This window comes from Azolla caroliniana, unplaced genomic scaffold, assembly GCF_043228905.1.
Source record: "Azolla caroliniana isolate FFs.n. ecotype wild unplaced genomic scaffold, voAzoCaro1.0.p SCAF_1, whole genome shotgun sequence".
Lineage (NCBI taxonomy): Eukaryota > Viridiplantae > Streptophyta > Polypodiopsida > Salviniales > Salviniaceae > Azolla > Azolla caroliniana.
Window position 1 is genome coordinate 11,712,530 of NW_028230436.1, and position 25,127 is coordinate 11,737,656.

The window sequence follows — 25,127 nt, forward strand, 5'->3', positions numbered from 1 at the left end:
AGTTTCCACAACCCCGAAGATGCTCATTCTCTTAAGGTGAGATGAGTAAAGTGAAATATTGCATGTAGGTTCTTGTTGTAACAAATTTATGGAGCTATTACCATCAGATACAGTCAAAGCTATCGTGCTTGTAATTGTGATGAATAATATGAACTCTTGAATTTTGATTTCCAGTCTCAGAATCCAAACCTATCAAGAAGGATATTTGAAAGGTTCAAAGTTGTCTTTTATGCAATTCAACAGCAAGTAAATAGTGATGATGATGTTTGGTCATAGCATGGAAGTAATCAAGTCATCGTGCCTTTGTATGGATGTAGTTAATTCATAGATTTATATCATGAGTTTGATTGTAGCATTACATTTGCAGCATAGAGCTTTAATTGGACACATTATGCTAGTTTCTTCACGTGATATTCTTACATGTTTAGTTCAAAAGTCTTTTTATTAACCTAGCTTTGTTTGAGTTCTCGTGGAAATTAATATTTGTTTATACCACTTTTACGTACAAGGGAGAACCAATACAGGTGGTGCAAAAGTATTTTGGTATTAATATCGCATTGACAAATAGGTGGAATGTATGTCATGGGTCTAGACTCCAAGCATGTTGGAATAGTTATTATATGTTTGAGAATCGATACAACCAAAGTCATACTAGCGGGTGGGAAGTGATTGATGCTACTCAATGCTATGGTGGTCCAACTATTGCTCTATGGAGTGGAAGTTTGGGGTGGCACTATCTTACTAAGTGCAAGGAAGAGAATAGAGAAAATCCAGAAAGTGTTCTTATGTAGGCAATTGGGGTTTAAATCCTCAACATCTTATTTTATCATGCTAGTAGAAATATGTGCTTGACCAAGTGCTAACCATGCAAAAAAGTATACAAGTATATCACAAAAGTCAAGAATATACATGATCATAGATTGCCCAAGCAAGCTTGGAACATGAGATTTTATTTTATTCTACTCTACTCTCTCTTGCTTATTTCAAAGGTAAAGGGGAATTTATTGTCTTATGTGACATGAATGTATGCACAATAAGTTTGTAACATGATGAACAACAATCTTTAATGCCATATATCTCAAGGATACAAGAGGATATACAAATGTGTAGTTGCTTTTTTATTGATGAAAAAGATCTAGATCAAATCGAGAAGTTATTCCTATAAATGTGCAATAGTACGGAAACTTATTGCTAACGAGGCACCATCTCCCTATGAATGTAAGGGAAGAAGGCTCATTTTGGGCTCTCTTGGCTGATTTTGTTCTTCTTCGACTTTGGGCTTCGAGGGTTTTCTTTTCTTCTTCACATCTTCTTTGTTTAGTTTTTCGACATTTTGGAGGAGGAGCTCCCCATTCCCGACGTTTGGTTTTCAACATTTGGAGCTCGATCTCTTATTTTTCTAACATGAAGGGATTTCTTCTTCTCAATCTCCTCTTCTACTTAGGTGGTCGTCGTGATCTCCAACATCACCAAGCTTGTTACATGTGGCGGCATAAAAAAGGGGAGTTTGGCTAGTGTGCATACCGGTTGTTTGAAGGGAGAATGGATTGGCCGAGAACACTACTCTGAACCAAGGCATCATAGTGATTGGAAATAGTCGTGGCCGGTTCCCCACTTGACTCACCATTGGAAATGCCACCATCGTAAGCTTCAACCCTCCCCTACCTCAGATTTCCATTCTATGCTAGTGGTTAACTCTTAATTACCATTGTTCTAATCATTCACCTTGGACATTGGTATATACCATATAGCGTACTTTATAAAGGGGTTTTGCGTAATCTAGCGTTTTGGCCTAAAAAGAGGCTTCTTTTGGTCTCAATATTGCGTAAACACTTCATAATATCGTGTTCGTTATATTAGTTACATGTTTTGACCCTAACATTGCCCGTTAATTGTTAAACACATAATTGTTGTTTCTACGTAGTCCTAGGGCGTTCAAGTCCTTTGAAGTGTCGACTCATTGGGGCCTTCAACTTGTGGGAGCTTTTGACTTAGAGTTCGGAATCGAGATCTAAAAATTCCATCCCAATGTTATTCATCCGCACGCTATTCTTCACAATATCTAGATGGGAGATTTTGTGGAGCTTTGAGAGGAAATTCTCAAGTTTTGGTGTCTCATTTTATCTCCCTCTTATCTTACTGGTGCCCTATCCTTCAAACTTTTATATATACAACATACTTAGTTTGACTTATTTCCACATGTACGCTTCCCACATCATGACATGGCTAAAACAAAGATTATCCTTGTGAACAACCCAAAAAAAGATAACCCATGCATTATGTACATATAATGAGCCACTAAAATGTGTAGAATGCTTCAAATACCTTGGCATTTTGGTCTTATTATGGAGACATTTTGGTTGTAATCTCGTGTACTTTCCATTGAAAAAGTGTATTAAGCCTAATCTAATTTGTTAATCACTCCCAAACCTTTGTTTGTGTGTGTGTGTGTGTGTGAGAAAGAGAGAGAGAGAGAGAGAGAGAGAGAGAGAGAAGTCTACAAGGTCACATATAATCATATTCGCCATTTGAATTGGTGTGTAGGGTGGCATTGAGTTTGATGTCATAGTTTTCTTTAGATCCCTAGATAGAAGGGGTTCTATAGTCATGGTGGTGTTTTTTCTTTAGTAATGAAAGCCATTATTTATGAGAGAGAGAGAGAGAGAGAGAGAGAAGGGAAGTCACAAAGGCTCAAGTTTTGCCTCCCTGGAACGTTCACCTCCTTGGAACGCTCTCCTCCTCAAGCATTTGCCTCATTTGAATGTTCACCTCGTTGGAGCCTTGTCTTCACCTTGACTCGATCGTTGAGCAATAATCATATAAAAGGGGATTCACAGAAGGAGATCTCCACGGTGGTTGGAAGAATCTTCTCACAAGACATCACGGTTCAGGTTCTCATGGTCCTGCTCGAGTAGCAACATGCATGCACGTTTACGCAAACAACAGTAGAGGTCATGAGCAAATAAATAAGATGGATACGTAGTAGATGGATGATGGGAGCATGTTGTGCAAGGGCCAAATGAAGCGGAAGCTCTCGCTATACATATAATATATGTACATACAGAAAAGATGAAGCGCAGAGAAGATGTGAAATGGGGTAGTAGCGTGAGATTTTGAACCCACGAAAGGACCCCCCCCCCCCGCCCCCCTTAGGGATATGTATGTATATGGCTCTTTTTCGGAAGAGAGAGAGAGTGTGTGTGTTTTAATAACAATGATGAGAGAATAGAATAGAATGGTATGTATATGGGCGTCTGAACACAATCAATATGTACATAAGAGAAGAGAAGGGAAGAGAAGAGAAGAGAAGAGAAGCGAAGAGCGATAGACAGACGTGCTTTGTTTCTTCTGATGGTGGTGCTGAGGAGGCTTTCTTCTTCTTCTTCTCCTCCTCCTCCGCATTTTCTCAGAGTAATTCGTTGCTTCACTTCTTCTTCTTCTTCTTCTTCTTCTTCTTCTCCTCTCTATTCCTCCTCCCCCTCAGCAACAACAACGACAGAAACAAGACGCGACCTGGACCATGCTGTTGATAGTAATGACGCATCATCAGATTTACAGAAGCAGCTTCTCCTTCATGAGGCTAACACCACTAGATTAAGTCATGTGTCTGATCAACAGAAGAAAAAGAAGCTTCTTCGTGATGCGACAAGATCAATCCATAGTGATCATGCTTGTGTTCCTTCATCTTCGTCTGCTTTTGCTTCCGCTTCTGCCTCATCCCCGAAGGGCATGGAACCACGTTTCCAAAACTTCAACAAAGCAGCCATGGCTGAAGAGAGCCCTCCCAGGCATAACAGAATGCAGCTGAGGCTCTCTCACCTTCAGAAAGGAGATCAGTGCATTCCAATGAAAGCATTTTACCTTTCCAGAAGGTACTTATCTCTCATTTTGCCCTTTTTATGGACATTGAAGTGGTTTTTGGCCCAGGTCTTGGTATCAGCCTCTTTTATAATAATGGGAAAGAAACATGAATAGATTCATCGCACAATACTTGATCAGGAGTGGAAGATGTCATGTCTATATTACACCCTTCAAAGAAACTTTGTGCCATAACCCTACTGTGTAGAAGGTCTCGAGAAGATCTCTCTGTCTCTTTTTGATTGTCATTTCAAATTTTTTAGAAGCTCTATCACTCTTTCAATCGTTGTTAGTTTAAAAATATTTAAAAGCATTTGGAGCACATCAGCAAGGGAATGTGAGACACACTTTTGGACCATATAGCAAAGGACAAGCTTTTAGAACATGAAATCAATGGAGAAGGATTGGAGGATATAGTCAAGGTCAAAGCTTTTGGAACATAAAAACAAGGGAGAAGCTTTTGAATCATATTATCAAAGGAAAAATCATATAGACTTTGGAGCATATACCAAAAGAGAATCTTTTAGAGAATATATTCCAGCTAGAAGCTTTTTTGGAGCATATAGTCTAAGTAGAAGCCTTTGGATCATATAATCACAAAGTAGAAAATTTTGGATCATATGAAAGATTTTGAAGCCTATGGGTATGGTAAGCACTCTGGATCATGAAATCAGAATAGGAGGTTTTGGGGCATACAATCAAGGTTGTAGGGTTTTGAACAATAGGGAAGCTTCTAGGAGCATAAAATTAAGTCTTGCGTCTATTTCTTATTAAAAAAATAGACCATGTCAGTATATACCTGGGAATGCAAATATGCAACTTTGTTTTAGCTCTACTGTGCTGTCACCAAAACATTTGGAGCATGTGATTGAAGGAAGAGCATGATCAGTTGATTCAATGTGGAGATAGAGATAGGAGAGAAAACTGCAAGAGCACAAAATAACATTTCCTCTATGTACCTTTAGTATAGTATTCGAAAAATTAAAAATAATATATCTTAGTATTGCAATAGCTACAGTCAATGGTCATGATGCAGTATCTGCTATATACCATTGATCAACCGATAAGTGCAATCTTGGTTCCTTGTTTCATTGATTGTTTATGTGTGGGCTTAATGGGCTTCACAACAAGCATTAACTTTATCAAGGAAAAATTCAGATGAAAGAATGTACTTCTAGGATATTTTTCTTCTCATGATAGGGCATTACATAGCTCTAAGATCACTTTAGTCATGATGTGGTATCTAGGTTTGACAATTCAGCAGGAGATGGATACAACTTAGTCTTGTCGTTTCACAGACCAAGTTGAATGTGGAGATGTAAAACATTAGCTTTATCAACGTTAAATATAAGAAGAGGTTTTGACTTGGTGTGTATTGCATCCTACAATAATGGCATTAAATAGTTCTAAATCATTGCATCAATTAATTTCTGGTCCATCTTTCGTCGTTATACGGCTTGTTGGTGAACAGTTTAATGATCCTATTAATGAGTGCTTTTGCCAATGTGTCATATTGTTTATCCCAGTCAGGAAGATAGCATTTGAATGTATTATTTTAATTTCTGAGTGACTTGGTTTTGCTCTGGATGCTAATCCATATTGACATGTATATATGTCTCAGTGTTGATTTAAAAGCTCTGAAGGATGATGCACTTCTGGAAACTATTAACTATTCTCGAACTACTTTAGTTGCAAGATGCAAATTCTGCGCAATTGGTCCTCCATATCATCAAGACAATCTTGTAAGGAACCTATACCGTGTTATATTTTTTGCTGAGCTCTCTGTTTATCTCTTGCATGATTATAGTCAAGTTTAGCATACAATACAATGCATGTGAAAAGTTTTGGATTAAGAAGAAAAATCTGTTTTCTACCCTATATGTTCAGATACAAGTGTAAGCAAAAACAATTGTACTTTGTTGATAGAAGTTTAAGATTTTTTTAATGTTTTCTTTTGCTACCAATATGTGTATTTTAGCATTTTGAGTCCAATGGTTCCAATCTCCTTTTTTCCGCATCCAATGGCCGTCCTCTCATATGGAGCAAATCTCTTCACCATTAGTCACTTCACTTAATTTTCTACCGAATATTACATAGTTTCAAGGGATTAAATTGGTGTCAACTAGACAAGGATTGATAAGTTGTTAACATCATCATAAAGGTTTATACCATTTGTTTTTGAAACTGGTTATCTTTTAAAGTGGCAGGTTGGAAGAACTTGGACAGCAGGCCCCTTTTTGGTTGTATTTCATTATGGAGGAGCTGTCTTGGTTAATTTTAGGTTACAAGATGATGAAGAACTTTATTTGAACCTTGTTAAGAAGCATTGTTTGGAATCATTGGATCACACTGAAGAATCTAGAAAAGACGGTATGTTGTGTGTCCCTGTAGAGAAATTTGTCCTTATTGCAATTGTTGCTTCCAGAGAAGGGTCATAATATCACAATTCATGGATGTGTTTGTAAATAGAAATATAGAAAAGCTGAATTCTCACCTTATTGGCAATAGATGTACTGACTGAAATAGTTACAAACTTGAAAGAGTTTAATAATTCTTTTGGATATCCAACCTGAGTCATGAGCCAAGTATCATGATTTCAATGCATGTAATAGTCAAAAGAACTCGTTCAGACTATTTATCTTACTTTGGCATGCAGTCACTCTTGTTGTATTTTGGCCATGAAGTTTATCGAACTCGAACAACCTTGACAATACGTTTTGACTTCTTTTTTATGATTGAATGATGAGTATGAAATCTTCTAGCACTAGATTTCATTAAAACTCCACAAATATTGTACATTTGCAGATTACAAGATAGTTGTGCGACCCAGTCTTGCAACATGGAGTCAAGCAGGTTACGATACCATTTTCCTTCAGAAATTGGACTTGGACAACATTAGAGTTGTGTGCAGTATCCTAGCACAAAGTGTGTCATTAGAACATCATCTTAGAAAGGTGAAGTCAAATCTTCGCTATCGTATTGCACAAATTAGACTTGACAATAACATTAAAAGAAGGGTGTAACCATATTGCAGGCAGATGGTATGGTTAATATTTTCAGTAAGTTAAACAGTGGAATGGAGGAAACTGGTGACTTCACCATGTCTAGAAAGGAGCTTTTCCAGCTTGTTGCATCTGCCAACACGACACTTGCTGATCTTGTTCTCCGAGTGCGCCTTTTGGACAGGTAATGTCTAAACACATTTAATGGCGCCATGTGTACTCAGTCATAAAAAAACTAAACTAAAATACATATTTATTCTTTCCACATGCTTTCTTGGATTAAAAGAAAGATGATAAACTCTAGCCTATGTGAATTGCTAAGTTCAACAATTGTTTTAAAGGTGACCTTAGATATGCAGTTATCATGAGTTGTGTTCATATTGGGAAACATATGAAGCTATACAAGATAAGTATGTGCAGTATTGACTGGAGAGGTTGCCACTGATACACCGCAGTATCATCATTCCTTTCTAACACATCTTTCAACGAGGTTGCCGCAGAAAGAGAGAAAGATGTATTAATGTCCTTTAAGAAGCCAAAGTGGCCTAAAAGACCAAACAAGAGATTACATCTTAAGTGTTGTCTCTTCTTTGAGAACAACATATCAAAATAAATGTCGTTTATACCTTATACAATGCCCTTGGGTCTTTTCTCACTTCGTTATAAGTCTCTCTATTTGCTTGTCCATGTATATAATCCTTTTTCTAAAATAATAAGCTAAAAGAAGTTATACAAATGTCATTTATAGCAATGCCCTTGGGTCTTTTCACTCTTAGCTGTAAGTCTCTCTATTCTCTTGTCCACGTATTTATTCCTTTGTCTCGGTTAACAGTTACCAAGTGAATAGGCCTACCAGATATCGTGAACTCTCTTATCTAAGGTATATATTTATTCCTTTGTCTGAGTTAACAGTTGCCAAGTAAATAGGCCCACCAGAGATCGTGAACTCTCTTATTTCAGGTATAAAGATGAGATTCCATTAGGTAATTGATTGCGCTTGTACGTCCCTTTCGGTTCAAACATTTCTAAGGATCTTATCTAGGCCATTGTGACAAACTATTGTATATCGAAAATCCATGTGCACTTTGTAGAAAATGCAGGGATCTGAGAGAAGCTCTCACACAGCAGGGATCTGAGGAAATATCAGTAGATTAGGGAAAAAAAGCTATGATTACAAACATGTCGAATGGTTTACATAACCAATATCTACAGGTAGCTGTAAACCCAATGGTCACTTAATTATGTCCACACTATTCTAACTATGTTCACACCCAACAGTTACTTGACTAAGTTTACACTATTCTAACTATGTTCACAGCCACCAGTTACTTAACAAGGTTCAGACTATTCTAACTATATTCACACCAAAGCATTCATAGGATACACATTAAGTGTAACAAATGCCCCTGAAATGAATAGTGTGAACTTGAATGGCGTCACTATCCAGGTGTTGGAAGAATACTCAAACTTTTCTTTGGATAGAGCCTTTGTAAAATGTCTGCTACATTTTTCATGAGTTGGTACATAGACCGAGTTTATCACTTTAGTAACTGCTCCCTCACATAATGACAGTGGACCAACGATATATAGCCACACTGAAAATAGAAAAATTCAGATCTGCAGATAAATTTTCAGAGGCAATATTTGTTGTACATGCATTGTCAAAGCCTACAAGATGTTTTTGCTGTACACGGGCAAAATTTGACCTACTCTGCAGAAAAAAAAGACATGCTCTGTAGAAAAACGTGACCTGCTTTGCTCTGATACCAGTTTGAAGGGCAGCACGAGGATTAGGGTTTTAGGTCAACAAGAGAGAGAGTCTGAGTGAGAGACAAAGGGAGAGAGAGAGAGATGCACACTATCTTGGGTACAAAGAGTGTACCACTTTTTTTGGTTTTTAGATATATATATATATATATATATATATGTATGTATGTATGTATATACAAGTTAAAATGTGCTACGAGTGCGTTCACACTCGTGCACTAATAAAAGGCATGATGGCCCTTTATTCCCAACAACCTCCCACCTAAAGGCAATGTGCCGTGAGGAGAAAAAGAAGAAGAAAGTCAGCTAAGTCCAAGTATGTACAAAACTGAACTACATACATTTATCCAACTCCCATCATTTGTCGGCAATGAGTCAATCACTCAGCTGGAAGACCCTTCGTGAGAATATCTGTAGGATTATCATTTGTATGTACTTTGACAAGCTCAAATGTTCTTGTTATCAAGTACATATTTGATGAAGTGATACTTCACCTGTATGTGCTTCGTCTTTGCATGAAAGACGGGATTCCGAGCTAGCATGATAGCAGTCTGATTGTCACAATGAAGAATAGGTAACTTTGTAATGCCAATATCTCTCACTAGATATGAAAGCCATAAAGCCTCTATGCATGCCTCAGTGGCAGCAACATACTCTGCCTCTGTAGTAGACAATGCAACACACTTATGTAGTCTGGAGATCCAAGAAACCGATCCTCCTGTGAAAGTAAACACATACCCAGAAGTAGACTTTCTGCAGTTCGCGTGACCAGCATAGTCCGCATCCATAAAACCAACAACAGATGCCTTTGCTTTCCAAAGCAAATGCACACGTCCTTTGTGCCTTTAAGGTATCTCATAATGCCTTTCACTGCTTCCCAATGTTTTTTGCCGGGATTTGCCATGTACCTACTAGCCACTCCCACTGCAAAAGCAACATCAGGGCGTGTAGCAACCATCGCATATATCAAACTGCCATTTCAACCTTCTCATCATTAGATGTAGGGCTGTCTTCTGCACCGAGTTTCAAATATGGAGGCAATGGAACCCCAATTGTTTCCCCCCCCTCCATATTGAAATGCTGCAAAACCTTAGAGATATAGTTTTGCTGAGATAGAAAGAGTACCCCTTTCGACCGTTCGGAGTATTCACATGCCAAGGATGTGATTTGCATCACCAAGATCCTTCATATCAAGGTTGCCATGAAGGCTTTGCTTCAATGAATCCAAGGCATGAACATCCTTGCCAGCAATCAACATATCATCAACATACAAAACCAAGATAATCAGGCTGCCATCTCCTGCCTTCTTGGTGTACAAGCAGTGGTCCACTTGACTTCTACGAAAACCTTGAGACTGCATAAATGTATCAAATTTATGATACCATTCTCTTGGTGCTTGTTTCAACCCATACAAACGCCTTTTGAGCTTACAAACCATCTTCTCTTTGCCTTTAACCACAACCTTCAGGCTGCTGCATATATATGTCTTCATGCAGATCGCCATGTAAAAAGGCAGTCTTCACATCCATCTGTATGAGCTCCATATCTTCAGCTGCAACTAGGTCCAAAATGGTTCCTAATGTAGTCATCTTAACTACAGGAGAGAAGATCTCATCAAAATCAACTCCATATTCTTGCTTGTATCCTTTTGCAACAAATCTTGCTTTGTACTTTGGCGAGGAATCAGAAATGACCTTCATTTTATAAACCCATTTGCATGGAAGTGTTTTCTGCCCTTTAGGCAATTGCACCAAATCCCAAGTGTCATTTTTCTCAAGAGATTCCATCTCTGACAACATGGCTTTTATACCATTTCTTATTGTCCTGTCTGTCCATTGCTTCCTTGAAGCTAGACGGTTCGCCACAATCAGTCACCATGACATTATCAGCCACACTGTTTGCATCAGGAACAAATATGTCAGGCTGTCTAGTAACTCTAGACGATCTCCTAACCCAATGCACATTGTTTGGTAGTTGTTGAGCCTGCAAATCATCATTTTCAACTTGCTGTCCAGGCATTTCAGCCTGCAAATCAGCATTAACAGCTTGCTGTTTTAGCCGTTCCTGCACATTTGGTAGGTCATCATTATGGGCAAAGGCTGGCTGATCATTTCCAACCTCATTTTCTGCATTTGCAGGTAAGTTTACAGCAGGTGTTTGCTGCTGTACAGCGGGCACATTTTCCTGTCTAAAAGGTATTTCTTCTTGGAATACAACACTACGTACTTCCTCTGTCATTTCGGGTTGTTTATGCATGCGATTTTTCTGGAAGATAACGCCATTGCTGCGTACTATTTTTCTTTTCTCGGGATCCCACAATCTATATCCCATTTTCCCTCGTCACCGTATCCTAGGAAAATACATTTGCAGGACTTTGGCTCAAGTTTGTTGCGTTCTTCTTTACGAATGTGCACAAAAGCCTCACAGCCAAACACTCTCAAGTGAGCATATGAAGGTGGCTTGCCCAACCACGCTTCTTGGGATATTCCCCCTCCCAAAGACCTGTTAGGTGACCGATTAATCAAGTGAACAGCTGGATAACAGCCTCTGCCCAAAAACCATGGGGTAATGCAACATGAGACAGCATAATACGGACCTTATCTTGAATAGCCCGATTCATACGCTCTGCAACTCCGTTTTGGGGTGGATTATAAGGGGTAGTGAGTTCCCTCTTTATCCCTTTGCTGTCACACAATGCTTGAAAAACCTTGGACACATATTCCACACCATTGTCAGAGCGAAGACACTTAAGTGTCTTATCAATTTGATTCTCAATTAATGCCAAGAATGTTCAAAACTTGTCGAGCACTTTCATGCTTGCTACGAATAGGGTAAACCCATACCTTCCGTGTAGCATCATCGACAAAAGTTACTTAAGTATTTCTTTCCCCTTGTGAGAAAAGCTGTTAATAGCAGCAGCGGAAGAGTTAGAACAAAATAGACACAGCCAAGCTGTGAGGAGGCTGTTAGACAGCAGTAGAAAAAATGGTTGCAAAGAGTTGAGACACAGCCAAATAGTTGTGCTTGTTTCTAAGTAGCAGCAAAAAAATTATCTTCTTACAAAAGAGGCTGGTATAAGCCTATTTATACAAAATTGGGAATGGTTGTTTGGTAGTTAAGAGACTCTTGTACTACCAAACAAGTACAATAAAATAGGAATAAAAAGGGAATATCTTGGAAAAAGTGGAAGAGACAAAAGGCATTTAAAGCATTGCAGATTCTAGAGAGAGAAGAATCTGGGAAGAGAGAATGTAGTATAGAGATAATAAAGTTGAAAGAGAGTGCAGGTTTGGAGCTGCCACCCTCCAACACCCCCTACTGATATCCTTGGCATCTAACATACATCTGAATGTACTAACTCAAGCGGGGAAGATTTCAACGTAAGAGACTTTTTATGAGATGTTTGTACATGTTTACCATAAATGCAATGATCACAATGTTCAAAATCAGCATAACGAAGACATGGCAAGTAACCCAAACGAGAAAGTACTCTCATACCAGTTTCACTCATGTGTCCCAACCGGCCATGCCGTACATGCTGAAGTTGTGAAAGCAGAACCATGCTGAAACTGTAATTGCATAGTGCCAATACCTGCAATTTCACATGCATAGTTGTCCCCAAGATGGACAACACCATGTCGACCCCCTGTGTAATCTGAAAACCACCCATAATGAGGGGTGACGTGAAAAGAAGCACCGGAATCAAGTATCCAAGTGTGCATGTCACCATCTGTATCTGCAAGTAAAGCGTGTTCTCTATAGCATGAAGAGACAAAGAGTACATCATTTCCACTATCACTGTCATGGGTGACTACATTCACCTCTTCAATTTTACCATTGCCTTTCCTCGGTTGAATGTCTCTCTTCTCTTCTATGCAATCATCTATCTTATTGCCCTTTCCTTTCTCTTTCTTCCATTTGAAACAATCATGTTTAAAGTGGCCCTTTTTGTCACACTGATGGCATTCTACATCTTTACCACGTGATTTACTGCGGCCATAACTATCAAATTTGCCTCTCTGTTGTGACCTACCCCTATTATGCAACGCACTAGAGGACTTATTGGATGCATTGTTTTGCCGACTCATCTCTTCCATGAGTAAAGAACTCTCTACATTGGCATAAAGAAGCATCGCATTTGACTTACTCATAGCAGTCTTGAAAGTATCCTAACTTTTTGGCAAGGTGCAAAGTTAAAACGTGGCCTTAAACTCATCGTCAATTATGAATTTCAAGGCAACTAGCTGGCTGAAAATGGAATTGAACTCACTCAGGTGAGTTGACATGGGTGTGCCCTCTATGATGCGCAAATCCATAAGTTTCTTAAGCCAATAAACTTTGCTAGTTGCCGTCTTCTGGGCATACAATTCCTCTAGTCTAGTCCATATAGAATATTGGCATTAGAAATTGACAACTCAATAGTCAAGCGTGCAAGCTCATTCAACTCTTGCCAATAATCTTGGTCTATATTTGTAGGCTTTACCCCTTTGACTTTAATAGGCTTTGCATGCTTCTTTTGCAGCAGGATGTTGTAGCAGTGCTTTTTCTATACCGCAAAGTTATGTGCACCCTCAAGTTTCTTGATGTGCATAAGATGGCTATTGTCACTGCTGCCAATCATAATTTCTTAGCCCATAAGGAGGACCAAAACTAAGGTACAAACAAGTACCAACCAACGATATATAGCCAAATTGAAAACAGAAAATTTTAGTTTTGCAGATAAATTTTCAGAGGCAATCTTTGTTGTACATGCATTGTCAAAGCCTACAAGATGTTTCTGCTGTACACGGGCAAAATGTGACTTGCTCTGCAGAAAAGAGACTTGCTCTGCAAAAAACGTGACGTGCTCTAACTTGCTCCACAAAAAAACATTACTTGCTTTGCGGAAAAAAAATGTGACTTGCTCTAACCTGCTTTGCTTTGATACCAGTTTGAAGGGCAACACAAGGATTAGGGTTTTAGGTCAACTGGAGAGAGGAGTCTGAGTGAGAGACAAAGGGAGAGAGAGAGAGAGAGAGAGATGCACACTGTCTTGGGTACAAAGAGTGTACCACTGTTTTTGGTTTTTAGATATATATATGTATATACAAGTCAAAATGTGTTACGAGTGCGCCCACACTCGTGCACTAATAAAAGGCACGATGGCCCTTTATTCCCAACATGGTTCTCCTTTGTCTTGGTATGAGAATTTGAAACCTGCTCTACATGAGTGGAGATTGGCTTGCAGTCTTCAAACATGAATCATTGTAGGAGCTTCTCGAAGTACTTGTAGTGACTCAAAAAAATGTACCCCTCAACAGTAATGAATAGAATGCTGATGTAGTAATGGAGATGACCAAGTTCTGTAATTCAAATGTCGTACTAAGGTCAGCTTTGAAATCTGTATTTTCTTGCTCTTTAGGTCACAACGATTAGTAATTTTTCTTCATCCTTTCAGGCATAGAATATGAGCATAAATCTTTGCATTCCATGCTTGAGGTGCTTGTTTCAAGCCATGCAAAGCTTTAAGTAACTCGCAAAATTTAGTTTATGCACCGTTAATGGAAAAACCCAGAGGTTGAGCTACATAAACCTCTCCTTCTAAATCTCCATTTAAGAAGAAAACTTTAATGTCCAATTGGTAAACCTTCCATCCTTTGCGGATGCAGCAACTGTGGCTCTAATTATAGTCATCCTTGAAGTGGAGGCGAATGTTTCTTTATAGTCTATCCCCTCTTTTTGGGAACCGCTATCAAAATACCAAGCATACTTAGACTCACTTACCGATAAACATGTGTCATATTTGGGGCATTGTGTATATAGAGAAAGCTCACTCATGTTGAACAATGTGTGCTTCTTCTTTCTTACCAATAGAGGTGGTAATACTAAGACCTGCTTGTTTTTTCTTCTCCCTAGCTTTCCTCTTTCAACATTCACTGATGTCATGTCTTGGTATACGATAGTAACTGCACCTTTTCTTCTTCTCATCATGGGAAGTCATGGCATTATTGTGTTAATAAGGACAATTATTTTGTTTTCATCCTTATTGGCCTTTGAACTTGAAAGAGGTAACAAAAGCTTGATCACCTCTATTAAGAACATCCCAATGTGCTTGAGATTGAGATTCCTATAAGAGAAGGGAGATTACCTCATCAAAGCTGAAAGTCTCTTTACTTCTTGTAAAAAGGCAAAGCCTTCCCATGAATCTGGAAGAGCAGCAAGAACTTTAGAAACTATCTGCTTGTCTGAAATCATTTCATTAATGTTGAGTAGTTGTTCCTTGAAGTCTTTGATCTTTGTCAAGAATGCATCTAGGGAATCACCCTCTTGCATCTGTGTCTTCAAGTTGTTGCTTGAGCTAGAGAGAGAGAGAGAGAGAGAGAGAGAGAGAGAGAGAGAGAGAGAGAGAGAGAGAGAACTCGGTTGGTAAGGTTGCCCAATGGAGGTAGGAGGTCATGGGTTTAACCCCTACATTCCAGTGGCATCTAGTAATTAAGAGATATGTATGGAGTAATAGAGATGTGATGAAATTGGGTTTCGAACCCAAGACAGTGTTTCGAACCCAAGACATAGTGCTAGTAACAATTTACCACTAGGGTAAGCTAATTAAGAGAGAGAAAGAGAGATTTCAAATGCAGATCGGAACCTGCGTGGAGAGATTCTAGGTATGCTTGTATATGGGAGTATCTGCAAGAGGAGTTTGAAATGTTTGATCGATTTGAAAACATGAACTTCAAGTTGAAAACCATCCAGGTAAACCTGCATTATCGTCAGTGACCATTCATCTTAAGGAAACCTACACTGTTGTACTAACTCTGGCTTTTCTTTTGCAGAAGAGTGTCGAATTTTTTCTTGAGGTTTTACAGAATAGGAAGAGTGATTTTATGGAGTGGTTGATAATTATTCTAATATCTTGTGAACTCTCTGTAAGCTTATATGCAATATTAAGTGAAAGCCTCATCAGAGCATGAAGTGCAAAAGTACATGTAGAGTGGGTTCTCTTCTTTTTTGTACAGTTACTTTGCTTGCATTCCAGAGTCTCTCTACAGATCAGTGTCTGTTTCTGTCAGACAATTGGAAACAGATGTAATAAAAATTGACATTGAGTTTCTTACCATCTCTATTTTCATAGCTTCTTCCATGGCTAAATTATCTTGAATGGAAAAGGACCCCACTTAATGTGCTATGAGTATTGTCTGCCTCTGCCCACTTGACAATTTATATACTGTAGTGTCAAGTAGTAGATCTCCTGTTGTACACATTTACATGGTTCATGCTTGGTGCATCAGTTCACTGGTTCAATTCCACATCCTAGAGCAAGGCTTTTGCAGGTAGTGGAAAAGTCAACGAGTCTAGTCAAGAAACCAAACATGACAATCATACAATCATTTGAAAACTCAGAGGAAGTGTTGTTGACAAGCCACCATGGCAAACATTGGCTCATAGACCATGTTCAGAACCACTTAATGTACTCTCAAATCAATCAATATGCTATATTTAATTTGAGCACATACTTGCTATGCTGAGATGTCTTTTCTGTACTAGATTGACGGTTAAATATATATATACATGACATCGTGTTAGTAATTGGGGAATGGTTGATTATTCAACTGGTTTATTGTTGGAACTAAACTTCAACCAAGTTTTTGACCGTCAATAGTTTTCTGTGTAACTTCACTTGACAACCTTATGTTGAAGAAGACTTCCAGCTAACTTCTAAAACACCAAATTCAGAATAACATCGGACACTGTTAGGTCAGAATAACATCAGGCACATGCTTGTTGCAAGTTTAATTTTGTATACCCCCATTTCAACAAAATTGATAAAAACCGTAACTTTATAACCTTTTCAACACTCTTAGGTTCAGACATTCCTAATTCCACCTACAACATAGCTCAGGCCAAATATTATTTGAATAAGGAGGTGAGATATATCATTATACAGCATGTTAATATATATATGTATAGCTATCCACAGATGCTCTTTTTGTAATACAAATTATAATACAGTTCTGTAGTTGCCTTTACATATGAAAGATAGTTACAACATGGTCAGTGCCACTATAATGGGAACTATGCTTCATGATAGCATGAAAGTTATAAATCTTCGTATTAAGTCCAACTTTGTATCATGCCCTTCTGGATGGCATCATACTTTCTTTCACTCTCCAAGCATTGCTTCAAACTTCAGAAAATAGCATATTGGTTTCATTGAAGTTGGATAAACAATCAGAAGAAGTCAATTATTGTTAGTGAATACTTGATTCTTACTGATATTGCCGATTTTCCCCACATTTGTTATTGTGCCTCTACTCCATATTGCTTGTCTCTCGAAGATATTGTCGCATTAGAGAAGTATTAGACTCCTCTGAATACTATCACAAAACAAAAACGTGATCTTTATTGGAAGGTGCACACGTTGAAGTGTATACCTCAAAAGAGATAAAATTAGTATTATTTATTACCTTTATGGCTAATCTTCTCATATTATCCCACTCAAATTCTTCAGAAGCGTATGCACTCCGAACCTGATGGCCAAAAAGTCAAAATGGAAAAAAATGTTTTACACCATATTGAACAGAATTTACATGCCAAAGAAATTACAAATACAATGTCTTACTTCCAAGATTCGCATAGCTGCATCACATGTAGAATAATGAACAAAGATTAGAAAGTTATGGCAAGAAGCTATAAAAACTCTATGCATAATAATTGACACGTTAATCTATTTTTATTATAAAAAAAACAAGGTACCAAAAGCAGAACCTTATATCATACCTACCAGAGAGTCGTCATTTTTACTCCATATTAAATTTCCATCTATTCTATCTACGAGACAGTCATCATTTCCAGACAGATGATTTAATTTATATTGGAGAGATGGAGATAGGTTTCTTTTGAAACAAACCACTGCCACCAATAGTACAATTTTGTAATAAATTTAAATGACCACTATATGAACAAACATAGGGCATATGCCAAGATCAACAAGCATAGGGCGTAAGGCATTTCGCTAGGAAACAATGTAGATGGGCCTGAAGCATCGCATTCAAAATAAAGATGAATAGCATGTTGGGCAGATGAAATATATAATACTTGGGAGTTTAGGTTGGGTATGATGCATGATGTTATGATCCTTTGAGAAATCCAATGATCTGACATTTGCAACCAAATGCAGTTAAAGAGATATATAATACTTGGGAGTTTAGGTTGGGCATGATGCATGATTGTCCATAACAGTTATGATCCTTTGAGCAATCCAATGATCTGATAGTGGCAACCAAACACAGTAAACATAAGCTTCAGCCACGTGAGAAAGCTACAGAAAATGTGTGATAGTGGATCTGCAGTGCATCCACATCATCTGTTGCAGTGAATGTGTGATAATAGGAGTCGAATTCACTTAGCAAGCTAGAAAGCAAGTGAAAAAGCTACAGAAAATGTGTGATGGTGGATCTGCAGTGCATCCACATCATCTGTTGCAGTGAATGTGTGACAATAGGAGTCGAATTCACTTAGCAAGCTAGAAAGCAAAACAAGAAAACTATACACTGCAATTTGTGAGTTATATAGTGGTCACACTAGGTTACCATCGTTACCAACATAAGGGGCATTGCTAGGAAGATTTAATAGACACTGCCAATACACAATCCACTGATCGTATATTTACAATAAAAATGATGTACAACTACATGGTAAGGGCTTCGGTTACTAAATATTCAAATAAGAAATGAAATAATATCACCTAGTCCTTTAAGTCTGGGAGACTCCCTCAGAAGAGTAGCACAAAATTTATCTCCGTCATTCAAAGGTGTTCTTTCAGCAAATTCTTTAAGATCTTTATGTGCCTCTGGGTTATATTCCTGCCAAAGATGCAAAACTCAATATTGCATATAAACTAGTCTCTCTCTATATTTCACAATGGATAACTTGCATTCAGCTATATTAATAATCAAGATTAGTCTTATGGGTTCATTTGGACCTCGAAGAGATGGGTATGTATGTATGTGCGTGTTCATAAAAGCACGTGTGTTTGCTAGTGGATGTATGTATGTATATCTGTGGGCATAGGCATGAGCATAGGGAATGGGATTATGAGTGTGGGTGTATTTATGTATGTTTATAAGCGTTTGAAGTGTATAAATGTGTATGTAATCCATCTGTCAATATGTGGTATATACGTATCGCTTTGGTCTCATGGATATGAACATATTAGAAGTATTTCTTTATGTTGTACCTCAAGTTGTGCCAGAACAATCTGGACAGCCAAATATGTGAAGTAATTGTGGAGTGTTGTTGCAGCCTTGGATTCAGGTGATTGGCTAAAACCTAATAAAACAACGCATAAGATTCCCTTAAAATGGATGATTTTGCAAACAAACATGTTTTCCTTTTAATCAAGGGCAAGATCATAGCATGAACCATCCAATAAAGTGATCATTTACACATATAAAGAAAAAAATTAATCCAATTGTACACTAGTTAACATGCACGGAGGAAATTTTGATCAAATTGTAAACTTAAAGGGAATAAGTCAAAATCTATATTTTCCAACAGAAGTCACAAAAAAGAAGAACATGATCTTATTGTGAGAAAAGGCACATGCTTAACATACCTGGAACAAACATCTTGGATCGCGGAGAGAGAACGCGACGGCGAGAAGCATTGGGAGCAATACCAGAAGATTTCCCACGGAAAATCAGATTAAATCCGGTAAAGCTGGATTGGGAGAGGAAGAGTTGTTGAGCGGGACAGAGAGAAATAGACACCATGTTTGCTGCTTTGAGTGATCTCGGTCTGCCTATCTCTCTCTCTCTCTCTCTCTCTTTTTCTGACTCTGTTTCTCTCAGTTTTTGTCTCCACAACTTTTTAAGTGTAAAAGAAAATCTCCCATTATTAGTTATATATATCATGATCTGTTTCACACGGGAAGACATTGAAGGGGCCCAAAACCATGGCTACTTTGAGACCACCCATTATCCATATGTATTTCTCGAATACACGAACCTACACATTTCAAAAGTTGATACCGGAGTGCCTCTCTCCGATTTCTGCTTGGGTGGACATTACTAGAATATGTTTTCCTTGAGCGAAAGCACCATAGAGCTAGTCTAAGAAATAAGTTGAATGTGGACATGCATACTAGCCTTTGTGTGCATTCGGGTTACTACATATGGGCATGTCTTTATCCTCAAGAATATATGCCTTATCACAAGCCCACACCATGCCTTTATTATCATTGTATTCTTCTTCTTCGCACTACATTGGGATGTGACTATATTAGATTAGATTAGATGTTTTGTTGCATCCATGAGAAGCCAATACTAACCCATGAGACCCACCTTCTAAGACCACCCATGAGATGTTTTCAATATAGTCACAAATCCAACCCACCTTCAATTTTTCCTCGCCAAGTTTTCTTGATGTGTGTCCCCATCCTAAGAAGGGATATTCATACACTAAACCACAAAGTCTCAATGTGTGATAAGGGCTTCCACATCTTAGCTCAACCTTATAGGTATGCACTTTAGTGTAACATTCAAGTCATCGCCCCCTCTTAATATGTCATCATAGCTTTCTTGAATTATACTATATGTTGAGCATGTAAAAAGCAAGTCATATTCTTCCTCTACAAGCCCTTCCTTTCATACCTTACATGCTTTTATATTGAAATTTTTTTATGTCCTAATGCAACGTCAATACCCAAATTGTGTGAGGACTCTATGAGAGTTAACACTCATGTTAGCAATGAGATAAGGTTGAATACGATCAATAGGCATCCTTGCCTTATATTGAACCCAACATTCATGAGGGTTGATCTTTGCAATGTAATATTCTAATTTTGGTCGTTTAGCGTTTTCTCACTTATTCCTAAGTGGTTCCATTAACCTTTCCTCAATAACTAAATGTTTCATAACATCGTGTGAAAGCTCTAAGAGATCTTCCATAGCCTATTGCATGAAACATTTTTATGTCAAGTACAAACCATATGAGAGAATTTTGCTTTTTTAATTCGTTTGTAGTCTATATGTAACATTTCAAGCAAGATGTGGTGATCTATGGTATGTCATGAGGACATACATTTCGGCTTACAAGGATTCGAACCCACAACTTCTTGGCCTATATGTTAAACCTTTAACCATTATAATAACATATATGAAGTATAGTCATAATAATTATATTATTAACTATTATAAGATATTTAGAGTATTCTAGAACATTCTAGAATACTCCATAAGGACCTATAAATAACTATTTATTCATTCATTAGAACTCATTCGGATCAACACCAACCTTCACCCCTTAGCCTACTCTTTGTAACCCTTGCTCTCTTATAATATAAACTCCTTCCCGTTTCTTTCTTTCTCTCTCTCTCTCTCTCTCTCTTTTGGTGAAAACACACAATTATATTAATAAATGTGTGTAAAAAACACTACTTACAATGGGTGTGACTATGGAGTATGGTCACCCACTAACTACACTACATGGGTAGTGGAACATGTTGAATTGCCAATAGGCAAGATGAACAGTCCACCGGGAAAAGAATTTCGACTTACTCCAATAAAGAAAATTGCCACATTAGTACTCCCTTCAACTTTCGTAGATATTCTTTTACTCCATGTCTACCATTGAATACAAAAGCGTTGTGTATATTCCAATTATGACGCAATCCCCAATATCTCAGAAATAGAAAAACGATCTCCATCTTTGATTTTGGGTCAACCTGTGTAAATTGTGCAAACACCCACTGTCTAGGTGTCAAATAACACTGTGATAAGACTTGCCAAATTTGAGAAATGTAACTTCAAATCTGACAATCAATTGGACATTGTATAAATCGATGAGTACTATCTTCCATTTGAACAGTGCAAAAAAAGCAATTACCCGTTGCTAATCCATGACGCTTTAGAGCTAATCCCAAAGGCAATCCTCCAATCAAAACTCTCCAAATGAAGACCTTTGCTACAAGTGGCAATTTAGAATGCCAACTACGTTGTAAGATCTGTCACCACCCATGATCGAATTTGTGTATTCTCCATTCTTCTTCAGCCTTAGATGATAACCATAGTATGTAAAATTCGTGTTCTTCTACCATAACATTCGTTTTACTATGTTGGAAAACGAATGCGAATGTTATTCAAACATTCTTGTTTTTTTTTCATTTTTTAGGCTTATTTACCTCATAATAAATAGTAATCCTAAAGTATGGTATTTATCATTATTTGAGGGTGTTTATCATACTCGAATGATTGAAACATTCACGAGTGCAAATGCACGTATGGTATGTATGGTTCATACTATGATGATAACCATCCAAGAGACTCAACAGAGCAATGATACAAAAGATTAGTAGTCACTTGTAACAAAGACGTTTGACCCTTTAAACATCAATCAATCCATGATTGTTCTCCTGTTTGTAGAGGTAAGGGACATTGCATCAATGGAATATTTTGTAGTTGTTGCCAAATAAACCCATAATTAGGCGGAATGCGTAATAATTGTCGCACTTCAACAAACTCCAAAATTAGTTGAGATGAAGCCTCAACTATATCTCCCACCTCTTTGGCCCCCAAACGAAACAAACAATTAAATTGAGAGTGTAATCTCTCCTTTATTGGCCAACATATTAGCCAAGAAGACACAAGCAACTCTTTTTGCAAAGAATTACGATGCTCTCTCCTAGATGATGGTTTCCATATACTTAACAAGAGTGCTTCTTGCCACGAGGTAACCAAGTGTTGAACACATGTAGAGCTCGGAATCCTAAGTGAAATACATCAATTCAATAATTGCCACCATGAAGCCTTAATCGTTGTCCTCCCTTGTTCTAAATGAAATATTGAACAATAAATATCCATGGTTGTGAGTTTGAACACATGTCTTGTAATAATGAAAATCTACGAGCCATTATATGCTTAGATAAGTTCAATATTCCAGTTCCCCCCAAGCGCTTAGGGGTTGCTAAATGATTCCACGCAACCCAAATGATTCCCATCTTATCCCTCTTCTTCCACAACAATATATCGAAGAGGTTGCAAAATAGAATGCAAAGCTTTCTTTGACCATGGCAACAATGACAAGTAATATAATATAATGGGTTCCTTCAAGCGTACATGAAATGACCAAGATTGTGACTTCCAATAGATGAACTTATCCCTCAACTTACTAGATATCCATTCAATCAATTGATCGTTTGTAACATTCATTCCTAATGGATAGCCCAAGTGTCGAAAAATAGAGCCTTTCTTCACCACAAATCCTTGCCATCCTAAACATTCCAAATCCCTTTCAGTACATGATATGAGACTAGACTTCCTCCAATTAATATGTAATCCGGAAACCAATGCAAATTGGTTCCATACAAGCATCCCCTTCTCAAGATTCTCTCGTGAGGTTTGTAGAAACATGAAAGAATCATCAACCAAAGCTTGTGCTACTAGTTGCCCTCCAGACAGATTCTGAAGGTGTAGACCCACAATGTCACCATTTGTTGCAAGCCTTGATAACATCACTAACAAGGTATGAGTAACAATAGCAAAGAACAATGGGCTAAGAGGGCATCCTTGACGAATGGATCTTGTGAGGGCAATATCTGATGTAACTCCCCCATTAAGCATTACTCGAGACACCACATCTTGTCCTAATAAAATATGAGGCGAGACATACGAGGTCCAAAGCCCATTATATGCATTAACCCCCCAAAAAAGTACCAATTAACATGATCATAAGCTTTCTCCAAATCTAATTGCACCATAATCAATTCTTGATGAGTGTTTCGAGCATAATCCATGGCCACTTGAACATTCAACACATTATGCAATATATTCCTACCTGCAATAAAACCATATTGGGCGAGATGTATCAACTTTGGCAAATACTTTTGTAATCTATTTGCCAAGACCTTTGTAAATATTTTATACAACCCCCCCATCAAAGAAATAGGTCTCCATTGATGAAATGACTCGGGAGATGCCACCTTTGGAACTAATTTAATTAGACCAACCTTCCAAGCTTGAGGCATACGACTAGAATCCCAAGAATGTTGAAACATCAAAGTTAAGGGACCCTTTAAAATGTTCGAATATCACTTAAGAACTTCATTTGACAAGCCATCCCAACTAGGGCTCTTACCACTAGGAAGATGCCTTAAAACTGTGTCCACCTCATCCATAGTGAAATCCGCATCCAATTCATGACTAATGAGGTCATGGACAATACATCCAACCACATCATAAAACTCATGACGTGCTCTACTCACCTCATTTGTCATTAAAAATTGTGGGCCAATCAACTCCTTAAAGTAATGAACACATACGTCAATTATTGTAGTGGGATCCACTATCCATTCATCCCCTTGCTTCATGTGTACCACATTAGATCGAGCATAAGTAGGATGTAACGCTTGAAAAAACAAATGAGATTGACATTGATTATCTATGATCCCATCCCTCAGTTGTTGCATCTTCACATAACGATAACTTTGGCATTGCAACTGAGAAATAATAACATGTAATTGACTTTGGATATCCAAAAGCTCCTCATCTAATGGTGCATGTATCAATAATGCACATGAGGTATGGGTACAATGAGTACATGGCGCATCACTATGCGTACATGACTAAGGTGGCGAAAGTGTGTGAGTCGGAGAGCTAAGCCAAAGCAGCAAAAGACACAAATTGGTGTGTTGCTATGGAGGAAGACATGCGGGCACTTGATGCCAACGACACTTGGGACCTGGTTGACCCTCCTCGACATTGTAAACCGATCGGTTGTAAGTGGGTATATAAGGTGAAGTACAATGCCGACGGTTTGGTCAACCGGTACAAGGCCCGGTTAGTGACGACGAGATACACACAGACCCACGGAATCGACCACGATGAGACCTTCACTCTGGTACCGAAGATGACAATGGTTCACGTGGTGCTGGCGGTTGTTGCGGCAAGGGGATGACATCTTCATCAGATGGATGTGAAGAATGCGTTTCTTCAAGGTGACCTTGAAGAACGGGTCTATATGATCCAACCCCCCGGTTTCCAATCGGAGATGAACAAGTTGGCAGTGTACCGACTCAAGAAGTCGCTTTACGGTCTGAAGAAAACCCCCCGAGCCTAGAATGCAAAGATCACGCACCGGATGCGTAAGATGGGGTTTGCGGCCTCAAAGTCCGACTCATCACTGTTCATCCGGATGGTCTAGTTTGTATCCTGCTATATGTAGATGATTTGGTCATCACCGGACCTAGACTCGATGAAATCGGTCGACTGAAGTCCCAGTTGTCGAACGCATTTGAAATGAAGGACCTAGGGGACCTTCATTATTTTTTTGGGATCGAGGTGATCCGGACCCTCAACGACATATTTCTCTCACAACGCCATTATGTGTTGAATATGTTGTACAAGTTCGGCATGACGGAATGCCGAGTGATCTCCACACCCCTGGACCAGAACCTGAAGCTATGTCCCTACCCTGGACCGGCATGCGATGAGAAACGGTTGTGAAAAATTGTTCGAAGACTTATAT

At 38.4% G+C, this 25,127-nt stretch overlaps 2 protein-coding genes across 3 annotated transcripts; one reads left to right on the top strand and one right to left on the bottom strand.

The window, feature by feature from the left end:
• The first annotated feature begins 3,292 nt into the window (after positions 1-3,292).
• On the top strand, positions 3,293-15,723 carry LOC147868994 (protein RETARDED ROOT GROWTH, mitochondrial-like). The gene is made up of 7 exons (XM_087325599.1): positions 3,293-3,872; positions 5,480-5,600; positions 6,060-6,228; positions 6,664-6,812; positions 6,893-7,044; positions 15,245-15,359; positions 15,440-15,723. Exons 1-7 carry the CDS (start codon positions 3,352-3,354, stop codon positions 15,575-15,577), a joined length of 1,365 nt encoding a protein of 454 aa, XP_087181725.1. The 5' UTR covers positions 3,293-3,351; the 3' UTR covers positions 15,578-15,723.
• A 779-nt stretch (positions 15,724-16,502) lies between these two features.
• RBCX1 (Chaperonin-like RbcX protein) lies at positions 16,503-19,469 on the bottom strand. Of its 2 annotated transcripts, XM_087325618.1 has the most exons (7): positions 19,222-19,469; positions 18,844-18,935; positions 18,352-18,469; positions 17,227-17,243; positions 17,072-17,134; positions 16,878-16,981; positions 16,503-16,791 (listed from the first exon to the last, which is right to left on the bottom strand). In XM_087325618.1, the coding sequence occupies exons 1-6, from the start codon at positions 19,376-19,378 to the stop codon at positions 16,916-16,918; spliced, it is 513 nt and encodes a 170-aa protein (XP_087181744.1). In that variant the 5' UTR covers positions 19,379-19,469; the 3' UTR covers positions 16,503-16,791; positions 16,878-16,915. The 2 variants fall into 2 exon arrangements, with proteins under 2 accessions (XP_087181744.1, XP_087181737.1); XM_087325611.1 differs by having other exon boundaries at positions 16,503-16,981; positions 19,222-19,468.
• Between the last annotated feature and the right edge of the window lie 5,658 nt (positions 19,470-25,127).

Excerpts from the sequence above, each read along its gene's own strand:
- LOC147868994 (XM_087325599.1), top strand. The coding sequence starts at position 3,352 with ATGGTGGTGCTGAGGAGGCTTTCTTCTTCTTCTTCTCCTCCTCCTCCG. Across the intron at positions 6,229-6,663 it reads TGAAGAATCTAGAAAAGACG|ATTACAAGATAGTTGTGCGA; the intron begins GTATGTTGTGTG and ends GTACATTTGCAG. Across the intron at positions 6,813-6,892 it reads TAGAACATCATCTTAGAAAG|GCAGATGGTATGGTTAATAT; the intron begins GTGAAGTCAAAT and ends ACCATATTGCAG.
- RBCX1 (XM_087325618.1), bottom strand. The coding sequence starts at position 19,378 with ATGGTGTCTATTTCTCTCTGTCCCGCTCAACAACTCTTCCTCTCCCAA. Across the intron at positions 18,936-19,221 it reads ATCCAAGATGTTTGTTCCAG|GTTTTAGCCAATCACCTGAA; the intron begins GTATGTTAAGCA and ends TTGTTTTATTAG. Across the intron at positions 18,470-18,843 it reads TTGTTCTGGCACAACTTGAG|GAATATAACCCAGAGGCACA; the intron begins GTACAACATAAA and ends CATCTTTGGCAG.